We start from the raw sequence: 25,953 nt of genomic DNA on the forward strand, positions 1-25,953 counted from the left end.
CAGTTCTCTCCGTGTCCCCCTTCTTCTTCGCTAATCTCTTTCCTTGAATAACTTCCTGTATTTTGGGGTTCCACCGCCAAGTTTCGTTCTCCCCTTTCATACCAAATACTCTCCTGCCTGCCTCTCTGAAAACCTTGGCAATAGTATTCCAGTCTTCTGGGAGTTCTTCCCATCTAGAGCCTGTCTCACCTCTTTCTGAAAGGCCACACGACATTCTTCCTTTTTCAACATCCACCACCCGATTCTCTGCCCTACCTTTATCTTCGTAATCTTCCTACCCGCTACCAGAGTCATCCTACACACCACCATCCTATGTTGTCGAGCTACAGCCCCCACTAAGTTAAAATCAGTAACCTCCTTCAGATTACATCGTGTGCACAAAATATAATCCACCTGCGTGCTTCTACCTCCTTTCTTGTAGGTCACTCTATGTTCCTGTCGCTTCTGGAAACATGAGTTCACCACTGCCAATTCCATCCTTTTTGTGAAGTCCACCACCATCCGACCCTCAAAGTTGCTTTGCTGGATGCCGTACTTACCCATCACTTCTTCATTGCCCGTTTCCTTCGCTAACATGTCCATTGAAATCTGCACCAATCACAACTCTCTCTCTCTGGGATGCTCAGCACTACTTTGTTTAGTTCCTCACAGAATTTCTCTTTCAACTCGAGGTCACATCCTACCTTTGGGGCATAGCCACTAATCACATTATACACAATACCCTCAATTTCAAATTTCAGCCTCATCACTCAATCTGATACTCGTTTCACCTTTAAGACATTCTCTTCTTTTAAAATAACCCCTACTCCATTTCTCTTCAGACCTACTCCATGGTAAAATAATTTAAACCCTGCACCTAAGCTTCTAGCCTTACTCCCTTTCCACTTGCTCTCATGCACAATGCACCAAGCTTTCTCCTAATCATCATGTCAACTAAGTCCTGAGCTTTTCCTGTCATAGTCCCAACATTCAAAGTCCCTCCACACAGTTGTAGGGTCTGTCCATGCCTCTTCTTCTTCTGCCAACTAAGCCGCTTTCCTCCATTTTTGTTTTCGACCTACATTATCTGAATTTCTACATACGCCATGCTGATTAACAGTGCTGGGGCGTGCGTATTTAGCCCAGGCCACGGCCTATCCATTATGGAATTCGTTTGATGAACACTCATATATGTTTGGCACAGTTTGACGTCGGATGCCCTTCCTGCTGCAACCCTCTGCATTTATCCAGGCTTGGGACCGGCCTGCAGGACGCACGGGAATTGCGCCCCCCTTTGGGCTGCAGATAGTCTAAACAAGCAATCAAATAAATAAAGTCAGCACATAAGATAGACAATTCACATACTACCTAATCTACGTTAAAGTTAAAGTCAGATAGAAGCAATCAAATAAGTTGAGTCAGCACATAAGGTACACAAATCACATAAATATAAAGGATATGGCGATTTAAAGAATATGTGGATGGAGGGGATTCAAACCACAATGGCCCTAACTCTAGTAGTTGAAGGTTGAATCCACATCGATGTTTGGTCCTTGTTGTATACACTACGTAGGTAATGTTGTTAGCACGCTAGGCTAACTTAGGCTGAGCAGCTTCAACGTGAACAATACGGCACCAACTTGGGTACAAAGATAAGATTTGTTAAATTTCCTGTAAGTCCTCACGGCTCTCGTCATACAAGTTATGAAGTTACTCACGTTCGATGTTTCTTCAACAGCACGGTTTGATCACAAACTCAGAAATTGTCATGTGTTGTAAACACAACAAAACAGAAATAAATTGACAGCAGTGCCTTGTTTTGTCAAAAAGAAGCACACGACAAGAATGACTGGCATTTATTCTTGGAACGATTCACCAGATATCATGTTCAATGGATTGGAACGTACATGCCCATCAAAAACAGCGTATAAGGCACTCTTCATAAAGAGTCGTCATGAATGGCTTTATCGATATAAACAGCAAAAAAGAAACCATCGTTCTGGCAGGAGAACGCTACCATTGTCATTCTAAACCACTAACAGCAACATTTCAACTCCAGTGTAAGCAATGAAAAAGAAGACTGACTCCTACACAAAACAAAAACAATGCAGGATAATTGCAGTGGGAAAAAGGGACAATCGACAGGAGCGTTACTTGGGAGCATTTTTTATTCACCTTTTCTCTCGTGTGCTTAGCAAATCCTCAACCATGCATCGACACGTGTTGCCAGAGCAACGCGAGGGAGTCAACAAGCAGGTTTTGGGATCGGAGCAAGTGGGCCAATCAGTAATCACAGCCAGGCCGAAGCAGCAGCCTCACGCGGGTGTCTTCAACTAAGTCTTCACTGGACTTCTGGACTCACTGCTGCACCCCAAAACATGTTTGGATCAAAAAAAAAAAAAAACAAAAAAAACCCGATAACATAACTTCAGCTGAAATGAATGTTTACACATTTGTGATGGATCTTAGCTTCATAGTACACTGTACTTTAAAGTGTTTGTCTATCTGCCACACCTTGTGATTGGCTGGAGACCAGTCCAGGGTGTGGTCTAGAAACTGGGTGAATGATCTAGAATCTATCTAGATCTAGAATCTCTTGCAAAGGATCTAGATTCTAGATCCTTTGCAAGAGATTGCTGATCATAATCATACATAATGATTTTAGGATAAACCAGAACATGTTGATTGGTGTTCAAATATGAAAGGTGTATGAGACCATGTTGGTGATTATACCCAATGTTCCTCTTTCCACATTGCAGTCCTTAAAAAAGCAAAAAGTAAAACAGAAAACATTTTTAAAAACAGACTTGGGAAAAACATTAGTATTCGAAAAAGTATAATGTATATTGAAAAGGTACAGATTTTATCTGTAAATATATTCACCTCATCAGACCGAATCAGAATTGTTTTACATACTTTATGTGCATACATACAGGGTGTCCGCAAAAATGTATACACACTTTAAATAATATTTGTAAATTCTTTTATTCAAATGATAATAAGGTTACAAATATTATTTAAAGTGTGTATACATTTTTTGGTGGGGACACACCGTACATATATCAAATCAATCTTTGGGTTTCAGCCTTCAAACAAGCGGCTGAAGATGACATCTGCATAGGTTTTGCACAGCTGCTCAAAACATACACACATGTAGACAAAGAGGAGCTAACACGGCAGCGTACACGTAGAAAACAAAATGACGTCACCACACCTCACGTCAACGGAAGCCCGACAGCTAAGTAAGTCATCAAAGTGCTCATGAAGTATTGAAGCAGTGACGATGGAGGTAGACTTTTTTTTTTTTTAACACATTGATTCAAATCAGCATGTCTTTTCTTTTCGTCGTATGAAATGCAACATTTGTTGTCCTCCTTCTCGCGCTCATGTAAACATTAGAGGAATTTGGTTAGCTAGAAAATGTTTGAAATAATAGCGGGCGGCGTCTTCTCATCCAGGAGTACGCGACTCGTGCATGGGGGGGTGTTAGACTCGCGCGTTTATTCAAATGTTGGAGATTTACACGAAGGCCTCCAACTGATCGCCGGGAATGGAAAGTATGACGGATCTTGTTTCCGCTGATGATTACCTCCCGCAAGGTAGAAGTTGTTCTGGCTCGTGTGTTTGTTTGCAGAATCACGCAAATCTTGAGACTTCATGGAAGAGGTTTGCTCGTGGTTTTGGAAATTGGACTTTGAATTAGGTAAGAATAGCAGGAGATCTAAGAAGACAAAATGAAGAAAAAAAAAAACTGCTCGAGTGCTAATGAGAAATTTTTGTGAAAATCCATGCACATTTGTGTGCCGTGGGGAATGGATTCAATGTCACTTTTTCCATTTTATTTTTTACAAAAATTATATTTATTTAGTACAAATTATTGATCTTTTTGAAATCTATCTCATTGAATTGTTGTCCACTAACCATTCGTATAATGAAATGATACTTTTGTGTACTGACTAAACAAGAGTAAGTCAATTTGAGAGTTGTCATTCTTGGAGATATTCATGGCAAATATCCACAACAATTTGCCCACCTCAAAATGTTTGTAAATGCCAACAGATGCGCCAAGATTGTGACAAAATACTTTTTTTTTGACTGGATGAGTAAATTAACTTCCTCCTCTCACTTCAACATAGCTCTTTGTCACCAAAATGGCACCAATCAATAATAAAACAATATATAAAATATAAAAGATGGCTTTGTTTTGAGCCCATTACCAGCAAATAATCCACAAAGAAGCAAATTATATGTGGGGAATACTGAATAAAGTTTTGATTACTTTTTTTAAATGGCGCTATTCTGTAATAATTTTCCCTCCATTGCAAACGACAAGTTGGTGTGGCCTTGTCTCCCAAAAAATGAATAAACTGTCAAACAAATGAACCACGGGAAGAGTGAGATGCGGTCACGTAACCATCAGCCCGTACGTCCCGACCACGGCTGGAGCCGCTCTGCAATTCCGAACGGACACACGAGTCGTCGTCGGCCCGACGTGAAGTCTCCAATGGGCTGGGCAGTGGGAAGAAGCGACGGCACAGAGGCACTACAAGGTAACCTTCCTCAGTACAAGTAAACGTCGGGACCCTGACCCTGTTCTAGCAGTCGTCTTTTAGAAGAGGGTCGATGCCGCTTTGTGACCGAATCAGCAGATTTAGACGAGGAACGCGGGGAAATTTCAAGTGCGACGCACAAACCCGTCAAACCTCAGTGGATATAAACCCATTCAAGCATTTGCTGCATAGACTGCAAAAACTGAACTCGTGCTTAGTGAAAACATCTTATGAGACGCATTTTAAGAAAATTCCCCTTTTTCTAAACTTTCAGGAAGAGGTGCCACTGAAAGTGGTTAGCACATCTGCCTCACAGCTCTGAGGACCCGGGTTCAAATCCAGCCTCGCCTGTGTGGAGTTCTCGCCGTGCCTGCAAGAAGACTAAATTGCTCATAGGCGTGAACGGTTGTTTGTTTACATTGTATGTGTCCAGCGACCAGTTCATGGTCACCCGAAGACAGCTGGGATCCTTGATGAGGATGAGCACTGCAGAAAATGGATGGATGGATGGATTTGAAGCAAGACAAAAAGACTTGTTGTAAGATACGAGATCTTATTTTAAGAATCCTATCAAGTCAATTGAGACGAGTTCCGTTGGTTGATTCCCCCCACCCACTTAAATTTTCATTTTGCCCCTAAAATCTGCTACTGTTACAACAGTGGCATGAAAAAGTACAGGTCCAATTTTCAAATTCTCATTTTGCCCATTTTAATGATGAAGATCATCAAACAAATGAAAATATCACAAATATATTAAAGTGCTGTTTTAAAACGGTGATTTTGTTTATTAATGAAAAAAAATATTTAACGCTATCTGGCCCTGTGTGAAAACCTAAGGCCCCTTAAAAGTAAAAAAGTAATCCTGTGTTGGGCCACCCTCAGCAACACCAAGTGAAATCATCCATTTTCTGGAAGTGGCTGTGGAGCATGAACGGACTTTAAAGTCTTTTTGTCTTGCTGGAAATAAAAAAAAATAATAAATTAACTGTTTTGAATGACTACAGTCAGATGTTTCACCACAAATAAGAAAAAAAAAACATTAACTAAGACTTGAGTTTTTGCAGTGTATCTTTGACATCCGTGTACTCGTACGCTGTTTGTCCTTACTTGCAAGGGAATTCTGCACACTAGTAGAATTTTTGTATTCTTAGTGGCACTTTTGGCTTCCATGTACACAATCTCTACTACTTAACAACTGTGCTGCAGTAGTAACACATCAGGCCCCAAGTAGTAAGGATGTGTCACACACTGGTAGCCACCTGAACTCCACTAATAGTACCAAAATGCCCATAGTCGTTTTGCCTCACTAGTGACGTAGTTTTCTTTGGAGTATGCTAAAATTGTCCTTCTAAGTCAGTGGTTCTCAAAACTGTCGTATGAGGGATCCCTCTGGTAGTGTGCAGAAGAGTCACTGAATTAAATGTGCAAACGCTATATAAGTCAACTTTCTTTTCAATCCAGTGCTGTACTTTTGTTAATTGAAATTCAGTTAGACGTATTTCACTTTTTTAAGTACTTTGATTTGCATTTTGTCTTTTAGAACTCCTTGCTTTTGAACATTTATTTCGGTTTAATTTGTACTGAACCTTTTCTGTGCAATAATTTAATGAACCACGGTTTGAGTTCAGTTGTTTCATTAAAGGACAATGTTAATGTTCAAACTTTTGAATATTACAGTGACTTGAAATAATAATGAATATACTTTTTAGGCACAAAACCTCTGTCTTGTCATGAACAGTTGCACTTATTATGCTACTGTATTTTAATGTTTTTTTTGTTTATTTTTTTTTAGGTGGTACCTCGGGTAAAATGTTTGAGAACCACTTTTCTTGTGTCCAGGAATGTCATACAGTAGTGGAAGGTAGTAATGCAACAAGCATTACTAGAATGACTACAAAGTCTTACTACTAGTGCCCTGAATTGTCTTATTAATGAAGACAAAGAGCGTTGTAGTACATGGACCGTAAGATGGATATCAAATGATTGTTCAAACAGCTTTCCATTAATTTCCAGCCCAGGACACGCTTCATCTTGACTAGTATAATAATGTTGGCATACTACAAATGTAGTAGGATAGATACTATTGAGGCAAAAGTGTGCACATATTGAAAACTGCGTGCTACTATTAGTACTGCACTTGTGACGTTATTAACTGTACTATTAACAACTTCACTAGTAGTAGTAGTAGTGTCAACGTGCACAGTTTCGCCTCATTCGTAACATTTATCCTTCCAGTACAACACCGCCAGTTGCCTCAGAAGTGTAGTTAATGCGCCATGGTGGTTGTACTAGTGGGCCGAATTGCTAGTGAGGACCAAGAGCATACTGGTCCAGATATCAAGGATCTCGACTAAATGCTCCATGCCACCGTCTGTCTTTGGCTGCGTAGTTTCCACCTGCACTCTCCTCCACGTGATCCGGCGTCACCTCCGTCTCGTGTACTCAGTTCTTTTTGAAGAAGGAGAAAAGTTTTCGGTCCCGGTCAGAGAGGTGGAGCGCTCGCCCGGTGGACTGAGCGCCGGGAGCTCTTGATGACCTGGACGCGGAGACGGAGGACGGCGTGGAGCGCCACTCGTCCTGGTGCTTGTCCATTAACTGCTGGTCGATCACTCTGTGCATGTCGTCCTGCGAGAACACACGCGAGACCTTTCAGTGTTGGGAGTTCATCATTGCCCTTATTTTACTACTCATGCATTCAAACGTTTAGAGAAGGCCAGAAGAATAGGACCCAGAAAGGTTCCTTTGCATTTTAGGTTCATCCTGAAAGTTAAACCCTTGAATTTTTGTGAGTGCTGCATGTGAAAATATCACAGGAAAACAATTTAATGCATTTATTTAGTACTGCATATTCTCATTCGTTTGGGTGGTTTTGGGTTTTGCCGAAGGTGGTGAGGTATAATACAGGTCAAGATTGGGGGCAATGTAGACTAAATTCCCGTTCACATCTGTGGCCCATTTACAGTCTTCACTATATTAAGGTTACATTTAAGTTTTGTTCCCATCAGCCATGGCAACCCCATTTGACTAAAACTTGCCGTTTTTTTATTCCCTCCTCCCAATTTATTCAAATGTCTTAGCCAACTTGAAAGGACCACAAGGTACATATGCTTCCTGCCCCCAACTTTTGATAACCCCTATTACGGAGTGTCGTGTTTAATCTGGTCCACGCAGTTTTACAAGGTTGTTCCTCCACGCTATGATTGTTGTGGCAAATTGTGACAATCACAGCCTGTCACAGACGCACATTCCCCCACCCCTGCATTGTCTTACTAGTTTTGTCTATGGGGTCCGGAAAAAGGCTTCCCGTGGCCCCCAGGCACATAGTGCATTGTAAATATATGTTAAGATGGATGTTTTTCATAATTTTGGGGTGAAAGCCGCAATGTCTGAAGAAAAACCCACACAAGCACGGGAAGAACATGCAAAATGTAAATAAATAAATAAATCGAGAGTAAACATCTCAACAGTGAAGCAGACGTTCCCACCACTACACCAAAATTATGATGTCGCAGGAAACCGGAGTACCTGGAGAAATCCCACACGGAAGCATGGGGAAAACACGCAAACTTCACACAGGCGAGGGCAGATTTGAACTTGGGTCCACAGAACTGTAAGGTCGATGTGGTAACCAATTCTCCACCGTGTTGCCATCATTCAAATAATGAATACAAAAAGAAATGAAGAAATAATAATAAAATGTCCATTAGACATTTAGTACTTTTACTGGAACCCCACTAAAGGTCCACAAAGAGGCCAATTAGACATTAACGACAGAATACTATAATATACAAATACACACGTCAAATACTGTTACAAATTGAAAATTAAAATTATGTCAGATATTTCCCAGAGTGACTTAAAGTAAAAACATCTTTATGATCCTCAAGTTAAAGCTGAAACATTTATCGGAACATGGTCTCAAAAATATTGAACCCCACCCCCACCCCGTCCTCAATGCTGTAGCTTTATAGACAGACAAGACACTTAAACATAGAATGGTACGTTCAGAAATTCAGTCAGATGCACTCTGAACGTGCGCACTCGACCATTTTCTATGAATTTAGGGAGGAGCGTGTTGGCCATAGGCAGGGACACATCAGGGTGTCAGTTCTGCCTTGCGACATCGTGTCTGAAGTGCCGGCACTTCCAGAATTTAGCGCTCTGAATAACCCAACAGCAAACCTAAACAATGCTCTGAGTTTTTCGAACGCTCCGGCGCATAGAGAGTGCGCTTAGAGTGAATTTCCGACGATACCCACCATCCTAGGTGAAGGTCAATGTTATCAGCTGGGATGGGCGTTTTTTTCCGTGGCATGAAATGGTTCAGCGTGGCGTGGATGGGTTAGTGCGGGGTGGAATGATGGGATGGTGCACCTGGGCTCACCTCTAAGGCAGGAGGGGGAGTGTACCACAAGGGAGAGAGGGTGGTACGGCCGGAGGCTGACAAAGGCCACTAGATCAGAAACCACAAGAGCCAAACTGTAAAGAGCCCTGAGGATGCAAACTGTGGGCAGGGAGAAGAGAGAGGAAAGAGCCGCGAGTTACAGAGGAGGAGAGATGGAGAAAGGTTGGAAGGAAGGAACCAGCGGGAAGGACCACGGCCACGTACACGGAGGAAGAAGTGTGCCGCTTAAGCGGGGTGCACACCTTACTGATAGGCGGGGAAATTTGCAGCATTATTTGCTCCTTCCAGCCAAAGTCAGCATATCAGATCCGGTTTGGGAAGGACACTCATATCATTGTGTGTGTGTGTGTGATGTGCTGGCTTGCTCATCTTGAGTAGGCTACACTACACTACACTACACACACACACACACACACACAAGCATTTTTTTCCTTGTCAATTGTGGGTTCTCCCACATTTGAAAAATCAATGTGTGTGTTTCCAGCTTGATTGAGTGATTTCCCGTGTATGCAGTTACCACATTTTTTTTTGTTTAACAGAGAGAGAGACAAGAGATGTGGAGTTCAAGGGATGGGACAAAATCAATAATTTGCTACAATGCTTTAATTGAAACCTCTCGAGCAAGATGACCCACCTGCCAGGCCTCCAGCTGCTGTGACAGATTGAGCTTCTGCTGGATGGCATCCAGAAGCTGACTATTGAGAGACATGATGTCTATTTTACACTTGGCCAACTCCATCTCCACTGCCTTCTTCCTGGAAGACACAGCGACACGATGATGTCCTACCGGCGTGAAGGCCTTATGCGATTGAACAGAGAGGAAATATACTGTAGCTACTTAAGTTCCAAACTTGTCCCCATGTCACCATGGGGGTGGGAGGGAGAAAATAAAAAAAAAAATCAAACAAGTCAAGTCACCACTTAGATTAAACAGGTCACAGGTCAAGCCATTCGGGTGCTGCTTGCGCTGGAGCCTCTCCCGGTTGACTTTGACGTGTTGCCACTCGATTGCTCACATTCACACCTATGGACAATTTAGTCTTCATGTGATCTCGCACATTTTTGGTAAGATGTGGGAGAAAACCAGAGTACCTGGAGAAAACCTAACCGAACCCACGCATGAGCAGGGAGAACATTCAAACTACACATAAAGGACAGGGATTCAAACCTCAAACCACGAGGTTCCACGAAGAAATGTGACCATATTTATTTATTTTGGGGTGGGGGGTATTATTTAACTGAAATAGGGATGCGCAAAATAATGACTCTTATTTAAAAATTGTGCCAAACATATATATGCGTTCATCTGAGATGACACGCTGTGGTGACCCCGAAAGGGACAAGCCGAAAGAAACACACATTGTTGTTGTTTTATACTGAGCGCTGTTTTTTTTTTTTTTTTGGTCTTTTACCTTCCATTTATGTAAATAAAAAAAAAATCCATCAGTGAACATAATTGTTAAATGAATACCTTTCTGATAGTCATCAAACCGCAAAAAAGACGATTTGGTTTTGAGCATCTCATTAACTTGTGCGAATGTTATGATCATCAGGAAGATCAGTCAGTTTGAATAATTGCCAGGGTTGATAGAATGTTATTACTGTCAATAATCGAACATTCAAAACATGCTCCATAAATACAAGGATTATATATCATTATTTCACTATGTACACTGCACCATGTAATAAAAAACCCAGCAATGACAATGTTTTTTTTTTTTTTCCAAGTATGGGTGTGTGTGTGTGTGTTGTGTGTGTGTGTGTGTGTGTGTGTGTGTGTGTGTGTGTGGTGTGTGTGTGTGTGTGTGTGTGAGATCCTACTTGGCTATAGCGTCATCTCTGTCTTTAATGGCACTCTGGAGCTGCTCGCTGGGCTCTCGGACCTCTGCCATGGTCCTCATCCGCTCAGATTCCTCTTGAAGGGAACACATTTCAACTGAGAGGAGCGCCATCTGTAGGTTTGATGCGCAAATGAAACGGAGTTTGTATACAACCATGCACATGTACAGTACATGTACATGTGCCGAGAAACTGGAACAGGCTCTTTACAATTCAAAAGAAACATAAATCCAATTGATGAGACATGCTGACCAGGTTTGTTTTGTTTGTATACATGCAGTGGTTATCCCAGTTTTTAAATCAGAGAGTGTGTGTATATTTCAAGTCCTCTGCTGATAAAATAAATGGCTCCTATTAAATAAACTTCTAAAAAAATGTTACTCCCGATGTCAACACAATGTTTATCCTGGTTTATTGACATAAAATCGGACATGCAAACACATTCCACACACTGTGGAACTGCAGGATTGATCTGCGGGGTCACGTCTGTCTGTTTTATATTTAGAGAGATGGGGAAGTTTTTGACTGAAGGGAGGAGTAGATAAGCCCACGAAGTGGTAAATTAAACAAGTGGAAAAAAAAATCTATTCTCTAATATGCCCATTTTATTCACTACTTTTTTTTCCCAATCAATCCATTAAACTCTAAAGATATTTCTAAATAATTAAGATCACTAAGATGAGCAAGTGCACGCCTTTTAACACATTCACTGAAAGTACTGCATGTAAACAAGGATATTTGAATTCAACAGCTCCCAATGCCAGTGAACATTGTTGCTTTTTTTTTTTTTTTTAAATACATAATCCTATAGGGACATTTATGTACGGTATTTATTTATTTTTTAAATGAGTCAGTAGAGTACAATGTTCACGGAGTGTCATGTTTATTCTTGTTGTAGTTTGCAGACTAAATGTGATTTAACAGATGTGATGAAATAGTGTGATTAACTACCGTTCCATTGACCAAAAATAAATGCATTCGCATATCATTTTTTTTTTTTAATCCTGACCTTCACCTAAATTAAATGGCTTCATCTTCAGCACAACAGAGTTTAGTGGAAATCTGGCACGCTTTTGTTTTTTGTGTAAAACTGCTTAGCAGTGTCTCTCTGTATTTTTTTCCAAAAAGTGAGACAAAACTAATTCAATCAAGAATACAGGTAATTGATGAACATTTTTTGCACTCTGCTATACATCTCTGTGCATGTAGAAGAAACAAAAATGAACTTTCCACAGGTACCTGATTGTGCAATTGCAGCAATTCCTCTTTGCTGTTGTGCGTCTTGTGTGTCTCAGCTTCGTACAGTTCTCGGACTTCTCTCAGCTCTTCTGCCAGCTTCTTCACTTGCTCCTCCAGAGCTTCCTCGTCACTGCGTGGAGAACCCTTTCAAAAGGAAACACAAAAATAAAATATAAAAAAAAGCTTCAATTTAATGCCAGTGCTTGAGCAGTCGAGAAAAAGGGAAAACATGCTGAATTGCAGATGTTCTCAACAACAACAAAAAGACATGACATAAAAGTAGGAACCACAAAAGTCACTTAGTGTAATCTGAGTATCTTTATATTACGTGAACTAATCCAAAAATAAGAGATATAATAAGTACCTGTAAATAGTCAAAAATTACAGTAGTTTGTTTTTATCCATCCATCTTCCGCTTCTCCATGTTATGGTCACAGGAAAGCTGAAATCCATTCGCATCAACCATTTAACCTACTGTTTATTTTTTGGATAATGGCTTCAAAATTTTGTGTAAATAGGTTCTTCTTCAAATATACGGACAATTATATATTATCATCCAATAGTTTTTTTCTGAAAGTGTGTTCCAAATAAATAATTTTATCCTATAATGTCTACCAACATTCATTCCGAAGATATAAAATGCAACGGTTGAAAATGCACAAATGCAGTTCAAGGATACTTATATCCACATGAATTCCTAAATGTACAGTGAAGTACTTTTTTTCCCCCAATCTAAACAAATTACTATAAAAAAGGAGAATATAATATTAATCTATCTACTGCTCATCCTTCCATTTTTTACAGCACTTGTCCTCATTCATATAAGGTCAAGAGCGAAAGAGCTTGTCCCTGCCGTTGACTTTTGGTGAGAAACAGGGTGCGCTCTTGACTCGTCGCCAGCCAATTGCAGGGCAAAACAGAGTACGCACACAGGTACATGAAACTGCTAAACTACCGCGTTAGTACCGTGGACTCATTGCCATCCAGCAGGTTCTGTGTTAGCCTGCGTAGTTCTAGCAGGCTGGCATGAAGGCTCCCGGTTGGCACATCCTTGGCCGAGGACGTCTCCGAGGACTCGTCCATGGACGAGTCTGTGGATAGCGCAGAGTCTGTGACGTCATTTCCTCGGAGATGCGAGCACAGCGAGCGCACCTCACAGTAGGCTTCCCACAGCTGGAGACGCAGCTGGAGGCGGCGAGACAAAGAACAAAAATTCCAAATAGAGAGCCAGCGTGGATCAGGGCTCTCCGGCCGAGAGTCAAGGCCGACGTACCTGCTCTCTTTCCTGTTCCTGCTCCTCTTGCTCCATGCTTTGCTCTATCTCGCACATCAGGCTGGACTGGTGAGGGGTGAGGCTATGCAGGCTGCTTTCCTCTGTCAGCTCCTCCAGCCGAGCTGTTAGCTGCCTGTGGGACAACTGCACTTCCTGAAGCTCCACCTGATTCTGCCGCAACTAAACACAACACCCGTGGTCAGGCTTCAATGCTTCAAGAAAAAAAAAAACAAAACCCAAACATCTCTTACAAAATCACCAAGAGTGAATCCTCCAAAGTTGTAATTAGGGATGGCAATGGATATGACTTTCATGATGCCCATTCTATTTTTGAGGCTGCTTAATGATTCGATTCTCAAATTTTTAGTTTGGGGGAGAAAAATCGTCCAGGGGACTTCAAATAGATTAAAAACATTTTAATGAATAAGACACCCGCTGGATATTACATCGAGGCTTCTCATTATAAAATATAAACAGTCGTAGAAAAACAACCAATCTTCCGCAGTATGGTTTGTGTATATGTTTGCGTGGTCAATGCACCATGAATTCACGCATTCTATGTATCTTGCAGCAAGTGTGACGTCTATTCTTCGGCCCTCCCTAAGTCTGTTTTGAGCTATTTAGAGTGACTCAATTTGGAGTTTATTGTAAAACTAAACCTATAAAAAAAAAAAAAATACACAGTCTGTATATTTATAAACATCGTTTTACAGCTCAGCATCTTAATGCAATGGAAAACTGTATATGGAGTAGCTAATATTAGCATTCATGGGTGGGTCTCCAAATAATGAATATTCACACTTGGTAGTAACACATACAGACAGGGAATAGCAAAATTCACAGGCATAGGTTCTTTTCCTTCCGGGTTGTCACAACACATCTTTTTCCATGCTAGCCTATTTCCTGCATTTTCCTCTCTAATACCAACTACCATCATGTCTTCCCTCACAACATCCATCAACCTTCTCTTTGGTCTTCCTCTCGCTCTCTTGCCTGGCAGCGCCTTCCCCATCACCATTCTACCCTATCCCAGCATCCCTTCCTGACACTAGTTAGTCCAAGGGAGCATATTGATTCCACTTGAGGGCTGTAGTTGTGTGAATGCAGGCTAATCCACGTGATGCGTACGCTCTGTAAAATGGGCATTTTGATGACGTCTGTTCAAATAGAATTGATAAGTGAATCACTACAAAATTTAACGAACAATTCCAAGGTATTGTTAAATTTAGAACCACTTCTCACCGATTCGCGATACCCGTCGCCTAGTTGTAGCACAATTTATTTGGCCTCACTAGTTGAGCTCATCTATTCTCTATAGCGCTTGTTCTTATTAGATGTGTATGTGACAAGGCACCATCTAAAGAACCTAAAATGCTTCATCATGAATGTCAAGAATGCGTCTGCATGTTGGCAACATAAAACTCTCATGGATTACACATGGAAGTTTTATAAAAAGATGGAGAAAGGTCTTGACTAAAGTCTCAGGACATCATGCTGCATATCTTTTCAACTTCTAAGATTTGGGGTACTTTGAGAAGCATCCCCCCCCCCCAAATTTCAGTTCAATTCCAAATTGCGCGACCCTTTGGAAGTTCCACATTATACGTATACACAGAAACTCTGTTGTTTTCAAGCTTCGTACCTGTAGGTCCTTCTCGTGACACTGCTTCTCCAGCACCAGTGTCCTATCTCTGAGGTCTTCCACAGTGTTCTTGAGCACTTCGTTCTCCTCCAGTATAGCATGTACCCGCCGCTCAAGCTCCATCTTCCTCTCCGACAGCATTTTAATCTAACGTGTTCAGCATCGGTGATTAGAAATGACAACCCATTAAAAAGGATTATGGGCACAAAATGAAGATTGTCTTAATTTTTCTGGTCAACATCAAGCAAAGGGGTGGGCACAGACTTGATGAAAGGATAAATTTTACATTGTCCCGTCTCTCAGGCAAACTCGGCTGTTACACGAGATTAAAAAGTCCTCCCACTGGCCTGAAGAATGCCTGCTGCCTAGCACGAGCGTAGGCGGTTGTAACCACCCTCGTCTTAGGAATGTCTTGGTGATACGGCAGCGCCTGTGCAAAGCCTAATATCGTCTTACTCAGCAAGTGACGACCTTCAACTTCCCCTCGACATATTCGTCATGTTGGGACTTGGATTGTTTTCGCCTGAGCAGATTTACACATTAAATTAACAACGGTACGTGATCATTTCATCCCTCGTGAATGTAACCTACATCTGATAACCTACATTACACTGCAGCGACTTACACGTGAATCACTTGCTTTTGCAACATGCGGTGTACTGGACATTTAGAACCATTGTAGTCTTTTTCCCCGTGCAGGGCAAACGCCAGGAGTCACCGTCACGTGAAACCAAACCATATGAAAAGTGGAAGCACCCAGACGTTGCAGTCTGGGTAAAAATAGAACACGCTCTTTCTCCCACTTATAGTGCCGGCTTTGCAGCTAGGGTATTTTCCCTGCTGTCGTATCATAGAAAGAAAGAAAGTTAGGACACGGGGAAACTTGAGCAACTACTATGACTTTGCTATGATCACTGGCTTTTTGTATGTGGCCACAATCAAACATAAGCACATGACTGACTTCACAACATCTCATGCCCATTCTTTTAATGACTTCGGAAATGGGGATTGCCAGCAAAATGAAAAAACAAAAAAAACATTTTCATGCAAACAGTGTAGAATTTTTGGCTTTTTTTCCTCTTTCCATTTGTAGATTCCACCATAGCACACCAATTCAACTCAAATTCAGCGTCAGGAAGTTACATGCAGCATGCAGTCATGCCACACTAGAGCCGCTAACCACTCACTTCGAGTCCTTGCTGCTCCATTCAGGATGGAGAAATAAATAAGTGAGGAAAATACAGGAAGGTGGGAAATGATGAGAATAACCTGACATGAGTTGAAAAGGCAAAATGAGTTACAAAACCAATAACATATATATAGTAAGTGACAGCAATATGACACAGAAAAAAAAAAACTTTCCCTTTGCTAGTATTTTCTTCTTTAAAATGGCCAGAAACAAATTTCACTTCTGTCAAGGAAGAATCGTAAAATTTACTCTGTGGTATGTCAAATGACTCCCAGGGTGAGTTACATTCTTCTCTTAAGTGGTAATCTGGTGTTGTGTTTTTAAAAATGGCTCACTATAGCTGATCAGAGCTAGAAAATAGACATGTAAATAGTAATATGAGTTAATATGATTGCAATGTTCTGGAAACTTCTTTGAGAAGGAATGTGTCATTTCGATTTTGAAATAGGCCAGATGTTTGGAGTCTCCTACCGGGGTCACCAGATTAATATACCAGTCATAATTATACAAATAAATTGTCAAATCATACAAATTAATCTTTTAAGTCAAATATTGATTTAGAAAGTGTAAACCGGAGGTCACCAACACGGTGCCCGCGGGCGCATGGTTGCCCGCGAGGACTACTTAAGGCGTCCACGAGGCATGTTCTAGAATTAAAATTTAAATTTGGAATCCGACTTGCTATATTCATGTTATTATTATTCTCATATAATATAAAGTATGTATACATTTGTAAAGTAAAAGGAGTTTTGTTATTTTGGAGGTTTGCCACAAACAGCTCATGGAGCCCTTCATACGATCGGTGCTCAGGAAGTAGTCCTCGGCCTCAAAAAGGTTGGTGACCCCTGCTGTAAACGTACAGTACATTGTGTACAATGTGCAGTGAGGTGCTGTGCTGATCATGTCTTACTTCGGCTTGCAGCGATTCCAATCGTGTCATGTGCTGCCTTGTAGACGTACTCTTCTCCCTGAAGTCATCCCGTAGCGAATGGACCTGAGTGGATAGCTGGTTCTCCACCTCTGCAGCCTGAACATGCAGCAAGACAGAGTTGATGTGGAGTGGGGGTGGGGGGAAAGAATAAAACACAGAAACACACGGTAAACATGTACCATACCAGATAATGATGTTGGGGAAAATCAACAACAACAAAAATTGCTCCACCTGACTGGAATCTCAGCGACGCTGTTTATATTGTCAATTCGTCCCTTTAATTCTGTTCCCGTAAATGGTACGACGACCGTTGCAACAAAAGTAAGGATTTCCCAAAATGTCAAGACTTTATTCCAGAGGTACTCAGCAGGCCACACAAGACCTGACTGGGCTTATTAGCATAGAGCTGTATTCAAGAAACTGCCAATTATGTGATGATCACTGGCATCACTACCCACAGCGACAGCCTTAAATCCAGTCACTGATTTGACAGGTGCGTATTCACCCACGTGCCATCGCACTCGCAAATCTGCACAGTCGAGCACGAAAAGTCACGCGTGTAAAATTTGTTATGAGTAGAAATACATAGATATTGAAAGACGTTGCTTTTTTTGTGCAGTCTTGACATTAATTTATGTGTTTATTTGATAATTGTTAACAAAACAAGCCTGCTCCTAAACAATCAGTATTCACCCGGAAACCGGAAATGCAAGTTAACCATACTGGTGCATGTTCGGAAGTGATGGCAAAAGCACAAGTTCCGAGCGCATTTACATTGAAAGTCATCAACATCATGAGCCATGTCAAAGGGAATTCAGTTACACTGAAAACATTTTTGGGATATAACACAGCTAATGTTTCAGTATCTAGACTATAATCAGTATGAGATTGTGATTTACTTTGACTTGAGCTAAGTTCTAATGTTAGACTAGTCTGTCCATATAACGAAATGCGAACGGTCATTTTCCCCTTGAAGTTGAAAACTTCTCCCCTCTAGAAGCTTTAGGAAGATATAGATCATCTACCGCTAGCTGTCATCAATGGAGTGACAATAGATACCGCCGTAAATTAAGATAGATTATAACAATACATCACGATTGCCAACAGGAATGTTTGTTACAACGTATTGCTAGCTTCTTGCCACTAACGCCGATAATGTTGAAGTAAACTTTCAGCATTTTCAAAACATTGCGGGTATAGACCGTTCGTGTTTATTCCTTGACAGGCCAGTGCATTAAGCAATTTTCATATGAGTTCGTCAGATCAAGAATTTTTATTGATGAAAAATTTTAAGTACCGTTTTACACCATGTTCTACTAATATCAGTTGGCATTGGAAATGATCATTTCTGAGTTTGAAATTTTCGTTTTCTATTTTAGTTATGCATTTGTTTATTTTATTTTTAATTTACAGTTATGTTACATTAATCTATTAACAAGAATTTTTAAAAATATGTTTTTTCCCAATTTAGTAATATACTGGTGTTTGTTATTTTTTAATTTTAATTTGTCATTATATTAATCTGTTAATATGAAAAATCCTCCGAGTCATCGACATCACATCAGTATCATGTGTGACTTATCTTTTTTATTTATTTTTCAATTTATATAACTACATACTTGGGTATACAGTAACAACTAAGTTATTTTAAGGTCTTCCGATTCCCTAATCACACCTGCAACTTTATATCTGTGAGCATCACTGACCACACCCATACATTTTTCAAATATGAGTGACTGTGAAAACCAATCACTTATGATACCTTACTGACAAAAAAAATAAGAGCAACAAAAAAAGAAAAGATCTCACTCTATGGACAGCTATAATGAATTCATTATTTTAGTTGACTTGGTCAGAAAATATTAAGGGAGACATACTGTAATGTAGATTTTAAAAATGATTTAAAACAGTTGCCAGTACAACTGAGTGATAACTTATATTGTAGATAAGATATAATACACTTATTGTAACCTCTTATTGTTTATATCATTACATCTACTTTTTTGCTACTTGGCTGCCCATAAGGTAAAGCTTATTAACAGCTACCCTCGAAGCCTGGACTTCCCAAAGGTGCCACCAATCCCAACCAAGCAAAAGGCTAAGGAGACATCAAATGGACCTTAAGGCAATTAGCAGATTCTTGTCAAATCTTGTATCGTGGAACACGAAGTGAAAAGAACTGCAACTGGTGTAGTCCGTGCCAATGGAAGAAGTCTTGTTTCATGAAAACTGCAGAACTATACAGTGTGTCTACTGGATTAGATTTGTTAACTTTTTCTGAATACGAGAGATTTTGAGAATTGTGCTTTCATTCTGACTCAAATGTGATTTTGCACAATAAGCAATACTGCCACCAAAGTTAAATAATTCTGTCTGTGAAAGAAACAACGTTGGGAATGATTTGATGATATTTTATGATTTTAAACTTGCAATAGCTCAAAGTGTAGATTTGAGACAGCCATGGATGAGGTTTTCCCCTCCCATATGCTCCTCCATTTTTGGAAAAGCCCTCAGCATATTTAAACGCTAACCCTTTTTTGTTCTTATTTTTTCGCTCTTGCTATTACTCATAAATTGTTTTCCGGTCCTTGCTGGTAGAATACCAGCTTGGTGGTTGTGGGCCAACCCCAACCCTTTTTCTTTTGTTCGGGCTCGGTCACCACCAGAGCCTGGGATGAAGATAGACTTCCCAGCTGATTTGTGGCGACAGACGATCAGAGCATGTAGGAACGTGGTCGCTTTTAAGTTGCGAGCGAGCCACAAAACAGTCACGAAAAGAAACAGTCATAACTCTCCCAACAAGGTGGGAAAGCAACTTTTCCTCTGCCTGTCATTGTTTTGTGTTATTTTTTTTTCTTCACCATTTTTCTTCCTGCTTCACCCAAAGCTGCCTCTGGGGTCCTGAGGTCCGGGGAAGACACTTCATGTGTGGACGTAAATCACACCATGCAATGCTTGCTAAAGGGAACAACCAGTGCCTAATAATGTGGGAAAATTAGTATCTTCTCACAAAGCCACAACATTGTCCTCTCACACAGACTAAATGCATCCATCTATCCATCCATTCATTATCCAAGCCGTTCATCCTCACAAGGGTCACAGGAAAGCTGGAGCCCATCCCAGCTAGCTTCGGTCGAAAGGCGAACTACACCCTGAACTGGTCGCCAGTCAGTCACAGGGCACATATCGACACCATCACTGAGCGGGAATCGATTCCACGCTGCCCACACCAAACTCAGACGTGTACCACTACACCATCAGTGACTCTAGACGAAATGCATTAAACGCTAATACACATTCATCCTAAACCAGCAGCAACCCACACACACACACACACACACACACACACACACACACACACTTGATCTTCTTATATCATTAGTTTCTTTCCTGTTTTTGTAGTTTGTAGTCATAGGTGTGTTTGATACAGATTCTATTAAATTCCATCTAAAATTTCATAGCCTGTTGTGATGTGTGTCTTGGTTAAGGGTAATTTATGATTTCTCTACTATTTTGTTGTTGTTGTTTTTATTTTATTTTACAGCATTATCTAGTTCTTTGGTTGATCTTCAGACTATTTAAATACAGGGGCCTAAAATGCCCTGAAATTGAAACTGACAAAAGATTTAAGAATTGAAAATGCACTCATAACGAACAATCAGTCATCACTTTTTGGGTTCCGATTGAATTATTTTACAAAACAAAGGTAATGGAACTGCCACCGGGCAACACATTTTGCTCTATAACAAGCCTTGAAAGTCTTGAGATTCCATAATAGTTTTTTTCTTTTATCAGAAGGGTACCAACAGTTTAGTACATGCGCATTTTTATGCATTACAGCACATTTAGTGCAGTCTAAGAACAGGGAAACTAAGTAGAATATCGCCATGTTTTTAATTTGCATGGTATTCTGGTTGTTTTAGTAACCAGAAAGAATTGGGACTGATAGATGAAATGCTGCCTCAGTGCTTTTGGACTTTTCTGGGTGGGAAAAGAAAAGTGGATGCTGGCTGATTCACCCGAAATGATCAACTATGGCAATAAAATGGGGGCAAAATCATTCAAGGTGGAGACAGGCATTTAGCATGTTTAGAGTTCAAACCTGTACAGAGAAGTAATCTTATTTATAATCTTGAGTAGAGTTCAAAACAGTTGAAAAGTAAAACATAAAATTTACTTTTTACTCAAATATGCAATTGTCTTATTTACCCAGAGCTCTTCGGTAGATGTGACTATAAAGCTTCCATTCTAGCACACGTGATAAGGTCATTAAAGAAGCTATCAATGGATACGCACACACTCACTAACTTGGATCTACTAACTAGGGTACTCTGCACCTATTATGAACTGAGTTAATACGGTATACATTATAATTTACCAATTCAAAGTAATGTGCAAGTATGAACACACACGCACACACCACAGTATGATTTACACGAATATAGCACAGAAATAAAGTCAGAAACCCACACAACTTTAGATATTTTCCCTCATTCGATACATGTTACTTGTTGTTAGTAATTAACTTGAGTGAGGGGCTAAGTTGTTTTGGTTCCTAACTCAATGCATATGGCAAGGCTATTAGCCTGGATTATAGCCTAATCCCCTGTGTGTGGCATGTTACGCCACGACTGACATCACTTCCTTTAGAGTGGCCTGCTTCCACGGCTACCCTTTTGCAGCCAATCGAGAGCTCTGCTGAGACATCATTCCTGTGCTCTCCTGTCAATTATTGCCAAAATGCTCCATTTTAAAAGGCTAACATCTCAAACTTGGAGTCTGAACACTTCTATTGTGGATCATACCACAAGTAAAGTGAGTTCTTCCATGGTTCATGCCTGATTGGTTACTTCTTGGATAGCCTTTGCATAATCCAAAAATAAAAAATAGAATAAAAAAATAATAAATAGCTCAATGGGAATTTACCATTTAAAAAAGTATGTCAATATAGTTGTTAAAAAGATTGCTTTAATAATTGATTAATTGAATGTATATAATCTATTAGTATAGAATGAATTGAGTGAATCTGCTGAATCCTTAACAATGTTTCTACGGTTACCCTGGGTTAACAAAGCCATATCTTTAAATTAATTTTGGTGCTCAAGTGTTCCTGTGTTTTCCATTAGAAACCTGAATAGGAATAGCTTATTTAATTACCAAAAAGAGTTCCTGCTCACCTGGCCAATGAAGAAGAAAGTTTTACAGTATGTTGTTGTTTCAGAGATGGAGCCTAATTTGGCACTAATCAAATGTTTTTACTGAAAGAGTCAACAATTAGAAGGAGAGGTTTGTTGGGACAAATGGAAATAGGATGCCCCTAACAAGCAGTTCCCCAGGGGGAGTTTATGTTCTCAAAATTTAATCAAAGTTGTAAACAGTTGACATCACTTAGTGACAGCCCATTGCTCAGTAATGAGGAGCAAAGAGGAGGTGCAGGGGGAAATCAAGCAAATTCCAAAAAGTTGAAAAGCAGACCAACAACCAAGCACCGTGATTGACCTCATTTGCGCTGTTATGCAAGGTTGCCATCTTCTTGCGCAAAGTAGAGGAATCATGAAATCTTAGTCGATGCAGTCTACTAACGCTTGGGAATGTCCCCCTCGAACAGTAACCATAACGTATGCAGATTACAATAATAATTGCACCGGAGCAATATGCAAGTTACAACATTAAAGAACACATGCAGCTCATTCAGCTCTTATCAGCATGTGAGAGGAAACGGAACCTCATTTCCCAGGAGAAGGTTCAATCACTGCACACACGATGCCATAGACGGTTTTGCAAAGAGGGAATTAAGATATGCATGTCAGCTTTTGGGTACAAAGATGTGTGTCATACTGCAATGTGGCATTAGCCCCCTTTACTGGCCTCGTGCTAAGGAGGCCAAGCGGTGGCAAGCCAGCAACACGTTGGGTCAAAGCATTAGGCACTGAACAATGACATCACACCTTTGCTCTAAAATGGTGCTTTCTGCAGAGTATTTACATGTTCAAAATATACACAACCATTGACTAAACAGCAGCCTGGATTTAAATTACAGGGAATATTAAAATTTAAACGATCCCTCCTCATTGGTCCTTAAAGCACTATCTCTACAGCTAATATTAAAACTGTTTTGATAGTCACAGCATGACCCTGGAATAACGTCTTCTATTTTTGGCCGTGGAGGCTCCCTTGTCTTTCTCAAGAAGGGTTAATCAGCTGTGGGTGCACGGCAAGGCTTCCTATCTCCCGTCTTGATTATTTTCCCTTCCATCACAGCTCAAACATATGCACAAAATAATACCACTATGGGCCACAATTAAAACTAAACATTATATTTGTAAAGGCAGATTTTAACACGCTTGCTAGCCAGTCATTAAATTAAGACAAATACTGTCCGTGTCATGTAAGTATGTGCCCCTCATCTGGGACCATTCTGTGCTCAGGCAATTCATTAATAACTACCTTGAAATACCTGTCAATATGCAGAGTGGTATTGTTCTGTGCAAGGCAATCACTCTAAATAATTTAGCATCATAAGTTTCAGAAGCACACTTTTCACATTGATGAGTTTGAGTGAAGTACAATCAACTGGCTGAAAACAAATTAGCCCGACCCAAGCATCTTATGTCATATGAACAGACTTGAATGGCACTGAGAGACCCTGACAAGAAATCAACGTGTACTTTCTTTGCAAGGGGTTCTGAGAAGCGTGGTAGAGCACTTAAGGCCACATGACTCAAAGCCCAGACTAATCAAATCTCCAATTCTGCCTGAAGCTTTACATCTGAAACAAATGCACACACATTGTCCACGCACGATTTCTCACCCTTCGAAGTTGTTCCAGCAATCGATGATTTTGTTCGGACAGCTCACTGATGACCTTAGTTTTGTCCCTGTCGGCCTCTCTCAACTGGACCTGGTGTTGCTCCAGTTCTCCCTGCAGCTGATGGACATCAGTCTCCAGCTCGGCCACGCGGCCCTCCCACTCTCCCTCTCGATTCTCCAGACGCCAACGCAACTCATGTTTCTCCTGCTCCAAATGCTGCCGGAAGAGAAGTAGTACAAGAAAAGATGTTATATCAGTACTGCCAACATCTGAATAACAAACTTTATTTGAGCAGGATTACTTCAAGAGAAGGATGTCCTTCATCATGGAAATAGAATTAACGCACTCGGAGGAAAAGTTGAGGTTTAATTCTTATGGAAAATTGGGTTTTGCTCTAAAACAAGTATAAAGCGTCATTTCATGTTGTCTCTGGACACCAGTATCTTAATTCACTTGAGATCATATTTTGGATCGATGGGGTGTTGCTCTGAGAAAACGGAGTGGACGAATTAAAAAAATAGCTGCAACAAAACAAGTTCAGAGCCAAAACAACATCAAGGGGTCTGATATTCGGAGGCAGCTTAATTCTCTGAGGTGCATCATGAGGATGAATATGGATCAAAGGGCCCAACAGATGTACAGTAGACTCAGTGAGCAGGGCACAGTGAGGAGATTAGTCTCATGTTGTTGTTTTTTTATTTCCCCACCGCCCCCCTCGGGCCACATGTTGACTAGTGTGAAGGATTTCAAAATCAAGAACAAAAGGCGACCACGGCATTCATTTATTGTCCAGACCATACTGCGGATTAGATCCTTGATGACAATGCAGGATCAGCTCAACAATAAGTTGGACCAAAGGCAAGATGATTTGCTTCCTGCTAGCGGGGCCTAAATAATAAATAAATTTAAACACATGGCCTCCTAGGTTAAACCACACGATGAAAAAGTGCCTTGAGAAAAACTTTGTTGTAAATTGTTGTACAAATCAATTTGAAGGAATGGATTTCAGGCATCACTAGAGTAAAAAGGTTGAATTCAACTAATATAGTTAGCCATTGAGATAACTTTTGTTGTGTTTTGGAACTTTTTTAACTAAAGCCTAATCCACCAAAACAAGTGCACTACAGTAACTCCTCTTTGGGCATAATTCCAAATGGAGAAGTAGGCTTGGATGACGCGACACAATTGTTTGACATTACTTGCAACAAAGCAGAATCAAAACGCGAGAGCATTCATTGTTTTGGCGAGCCACTTCATTACCTCCAATTTGTCGTTAAGGTCTTTGTGCATTTTCTCATATTGCTTGGTCAAATCTTGGTTTCTTTCCAGTAGAGCTTTGCCCAGTTTGGCAGCTAAAAGCAAATCCTTTTCCTTTTGGCGGAAGAGAGACAGCAAGTCGTCGTTGCGGTCCAGGGAGAGCTCTCCCAATTCCTCCTGCTCCTCGCCGAGCATGGCCAGTTCCTCCTCCAACGCCGCACCGAGGCCTCCAGAGCCGGCGTGGCGCAGCGTGTGAGCTGGGCGGGCTCCGGGCTCCACCGAGTCGCTGTCCAGCTCCAGCGTTGCTGAAGCCATGCCGGGCGTGTTCAGGTCGAGGCAGAACGCGGACATGGTTCGACTCCCCCGCCCGGCCGACGTAGAGCGAGCCAGCAAATAGGAGCCGGCTGCTTCTTAAACCCAATGAACCCACCCTGCTTGGACTGGCTCGGGCTGACCGGACTGGCCTGTGATCGAAGATCCATCCATCCTTGCTCGTCGTCAACTCACAGCCAGCTCGGAATCACAGCGAACAACGCCTCATTCGCCGGCTGTTAATAACGCCACCCACTACAAATTAAAAAAAACAAAAAAAAAACAAAAACACAGCAACTGTTTTATCATACTGTGATCCACACCGATGAGCTCACTGCTGCGGTCTGTGTCTCGGCGCCCACCCCCTCCCGGGGCTCCGGGTCCCCCATTACCGGCAGCCGGTTACTCATAAGATGTTCGTCTGGCCAAAAGCAGAGTCTGCTGAATCTCGTCTCGTGCCCTTCCTGAATGCGCGCTCCCGCCTCGCCATTGACGTCAGCCGCAACCTGTTAGAAGTCGCCGTCCG

At 41.1% G+C, this 25,953-nt stretch overlaps 1 protein-coding gene and 2 long non-coding RNA genes across 7 annotated transcripts; 2 read left to right on the forward strand and 1 right to left on the reverse strand.

Annotated features, from left to right (window-relative positions):
• Positions 1–3,021: 3,021 nt before the first annotated feature.
• On the forward strand, positions 3,022–5,461 carry LOC133500018 (uncharacterized). 2 transcript variants are annotated; one of them, XR_009794822.1, is made up of 4 exons: positions 3,022–3,536; positions 3,614–3,682; positions 4,313–4,529; positions 4,804–5,461. It is a non-coding gene; the product is annotated as an uncharacterized LOC133500018 (long non-coding RNA). The 2 variants fall into 2 exon arrangements; XR_009794821.1 differs by having other exon boundaries at positions 3,197–3,268.
• Positions 5,462–5,663: 202 nt separating this feature from the next.
• bicdl1 (BICD family like cargo adaptor 1) lies at positions 5,664–25,947 on the reverse strand. Of its 3 annotated transcripts, none has more exons than XM_061818560.1 (11): positions 25,820–25,947; positions 25,119–25,682; positions 23,859–24,074; positions 17,027–17,143; positions 14,928–15,074; positions 13,286–13,465; positions 12,979–13,197; positions 12,013–12,156; positions 10,756–10,886; positions 9,569–9,689; positions 5,664–7,154 (listed from the first exon to the last, which is right to left on the reverse strand). In XM_061818560.1, exons 2-11 carry the CDS (start codon positions 25,464–25,466, stop codon positions 6,972–6,974), a joined length of 1,806 nt encoding a protein of 601 aa, XP_061674544.1. In that variant the 5' UTR covers positions 25,467–25,682; positions 25,820–25,947; the 3' UTR covers positions 5,664–6,971. The 3 variants fall into 3 exon arrangements, with proteins under 3 accessions (XP_061674544.1, XP_061674545.1, XP_061674546.1); XM_061818561.1 differs by having other exon boundaries at positions 25,790–25,930; XM_061818562.1 differs by having other exon boundaries at positions 10,756–10,847; positions 25,119–25,896.
• Positions 15,349–20,354, forward strand: LOC133500021 (uncharacterized). 2 transcript variants are annotated; one of them, XR_009794823.1, is made up of 3 exons: positions 15,349–15,481; positions 16,880–16,950; positions 17,071–20,354. It is a non-coding gene; the product is annotated as an uncharacterized LOC133500021 (long non-coding RNA). The 2 variants fall into 2 exon arrangements; XR_009794824.1 differs by having other exon boundaries at positions 17,039–17,172.
• Positions 25,948–25,953: the final 6 nt, after the last annotated feature.

The sequence above is a fragment of the Syngnathoides biaculeatus genome, chromosome 4 (assembly GCF_019802595.1).
Source record: "Syngnathoides biaculeatus isolate LvHL_M chromosome 4, ASM1980259v1, whole genome shotgun sequence".
Classification (NCBI taxonomy): Eukaryota; Metazoa; Chordata; class Actinopteri; order Syngnathiformes; family Syngnathidae; genus Syngnathoides; species Syngnathoides biaculeatus.

Excerpts from the sequence above, each read along its gene's own strand:
- bicdl1 (XM_061818560.1), bottom strand. The coding sequence starts at position 25,466 with ATGTCCGCGTTCTGCCTCGACCTGAACACGCCCGGCATGGCTTCAGCA. Across the intron at positions 10,887-12,012 it reads TGCTGCAATTGCACAATCAG|ATGGCGCTCCTCTCAGTTGA; the intron begins GTACCTGTGGAA and ends TCAAACCTACAG. Across the intron at positions 9,690-10,755 it reads AGAGATGACGCTATAGCCAA|GAAGAAGGCAGTGGAGATGG; the intron begins GTAGGATCTCAC and ends TGTGTCTTCCAG.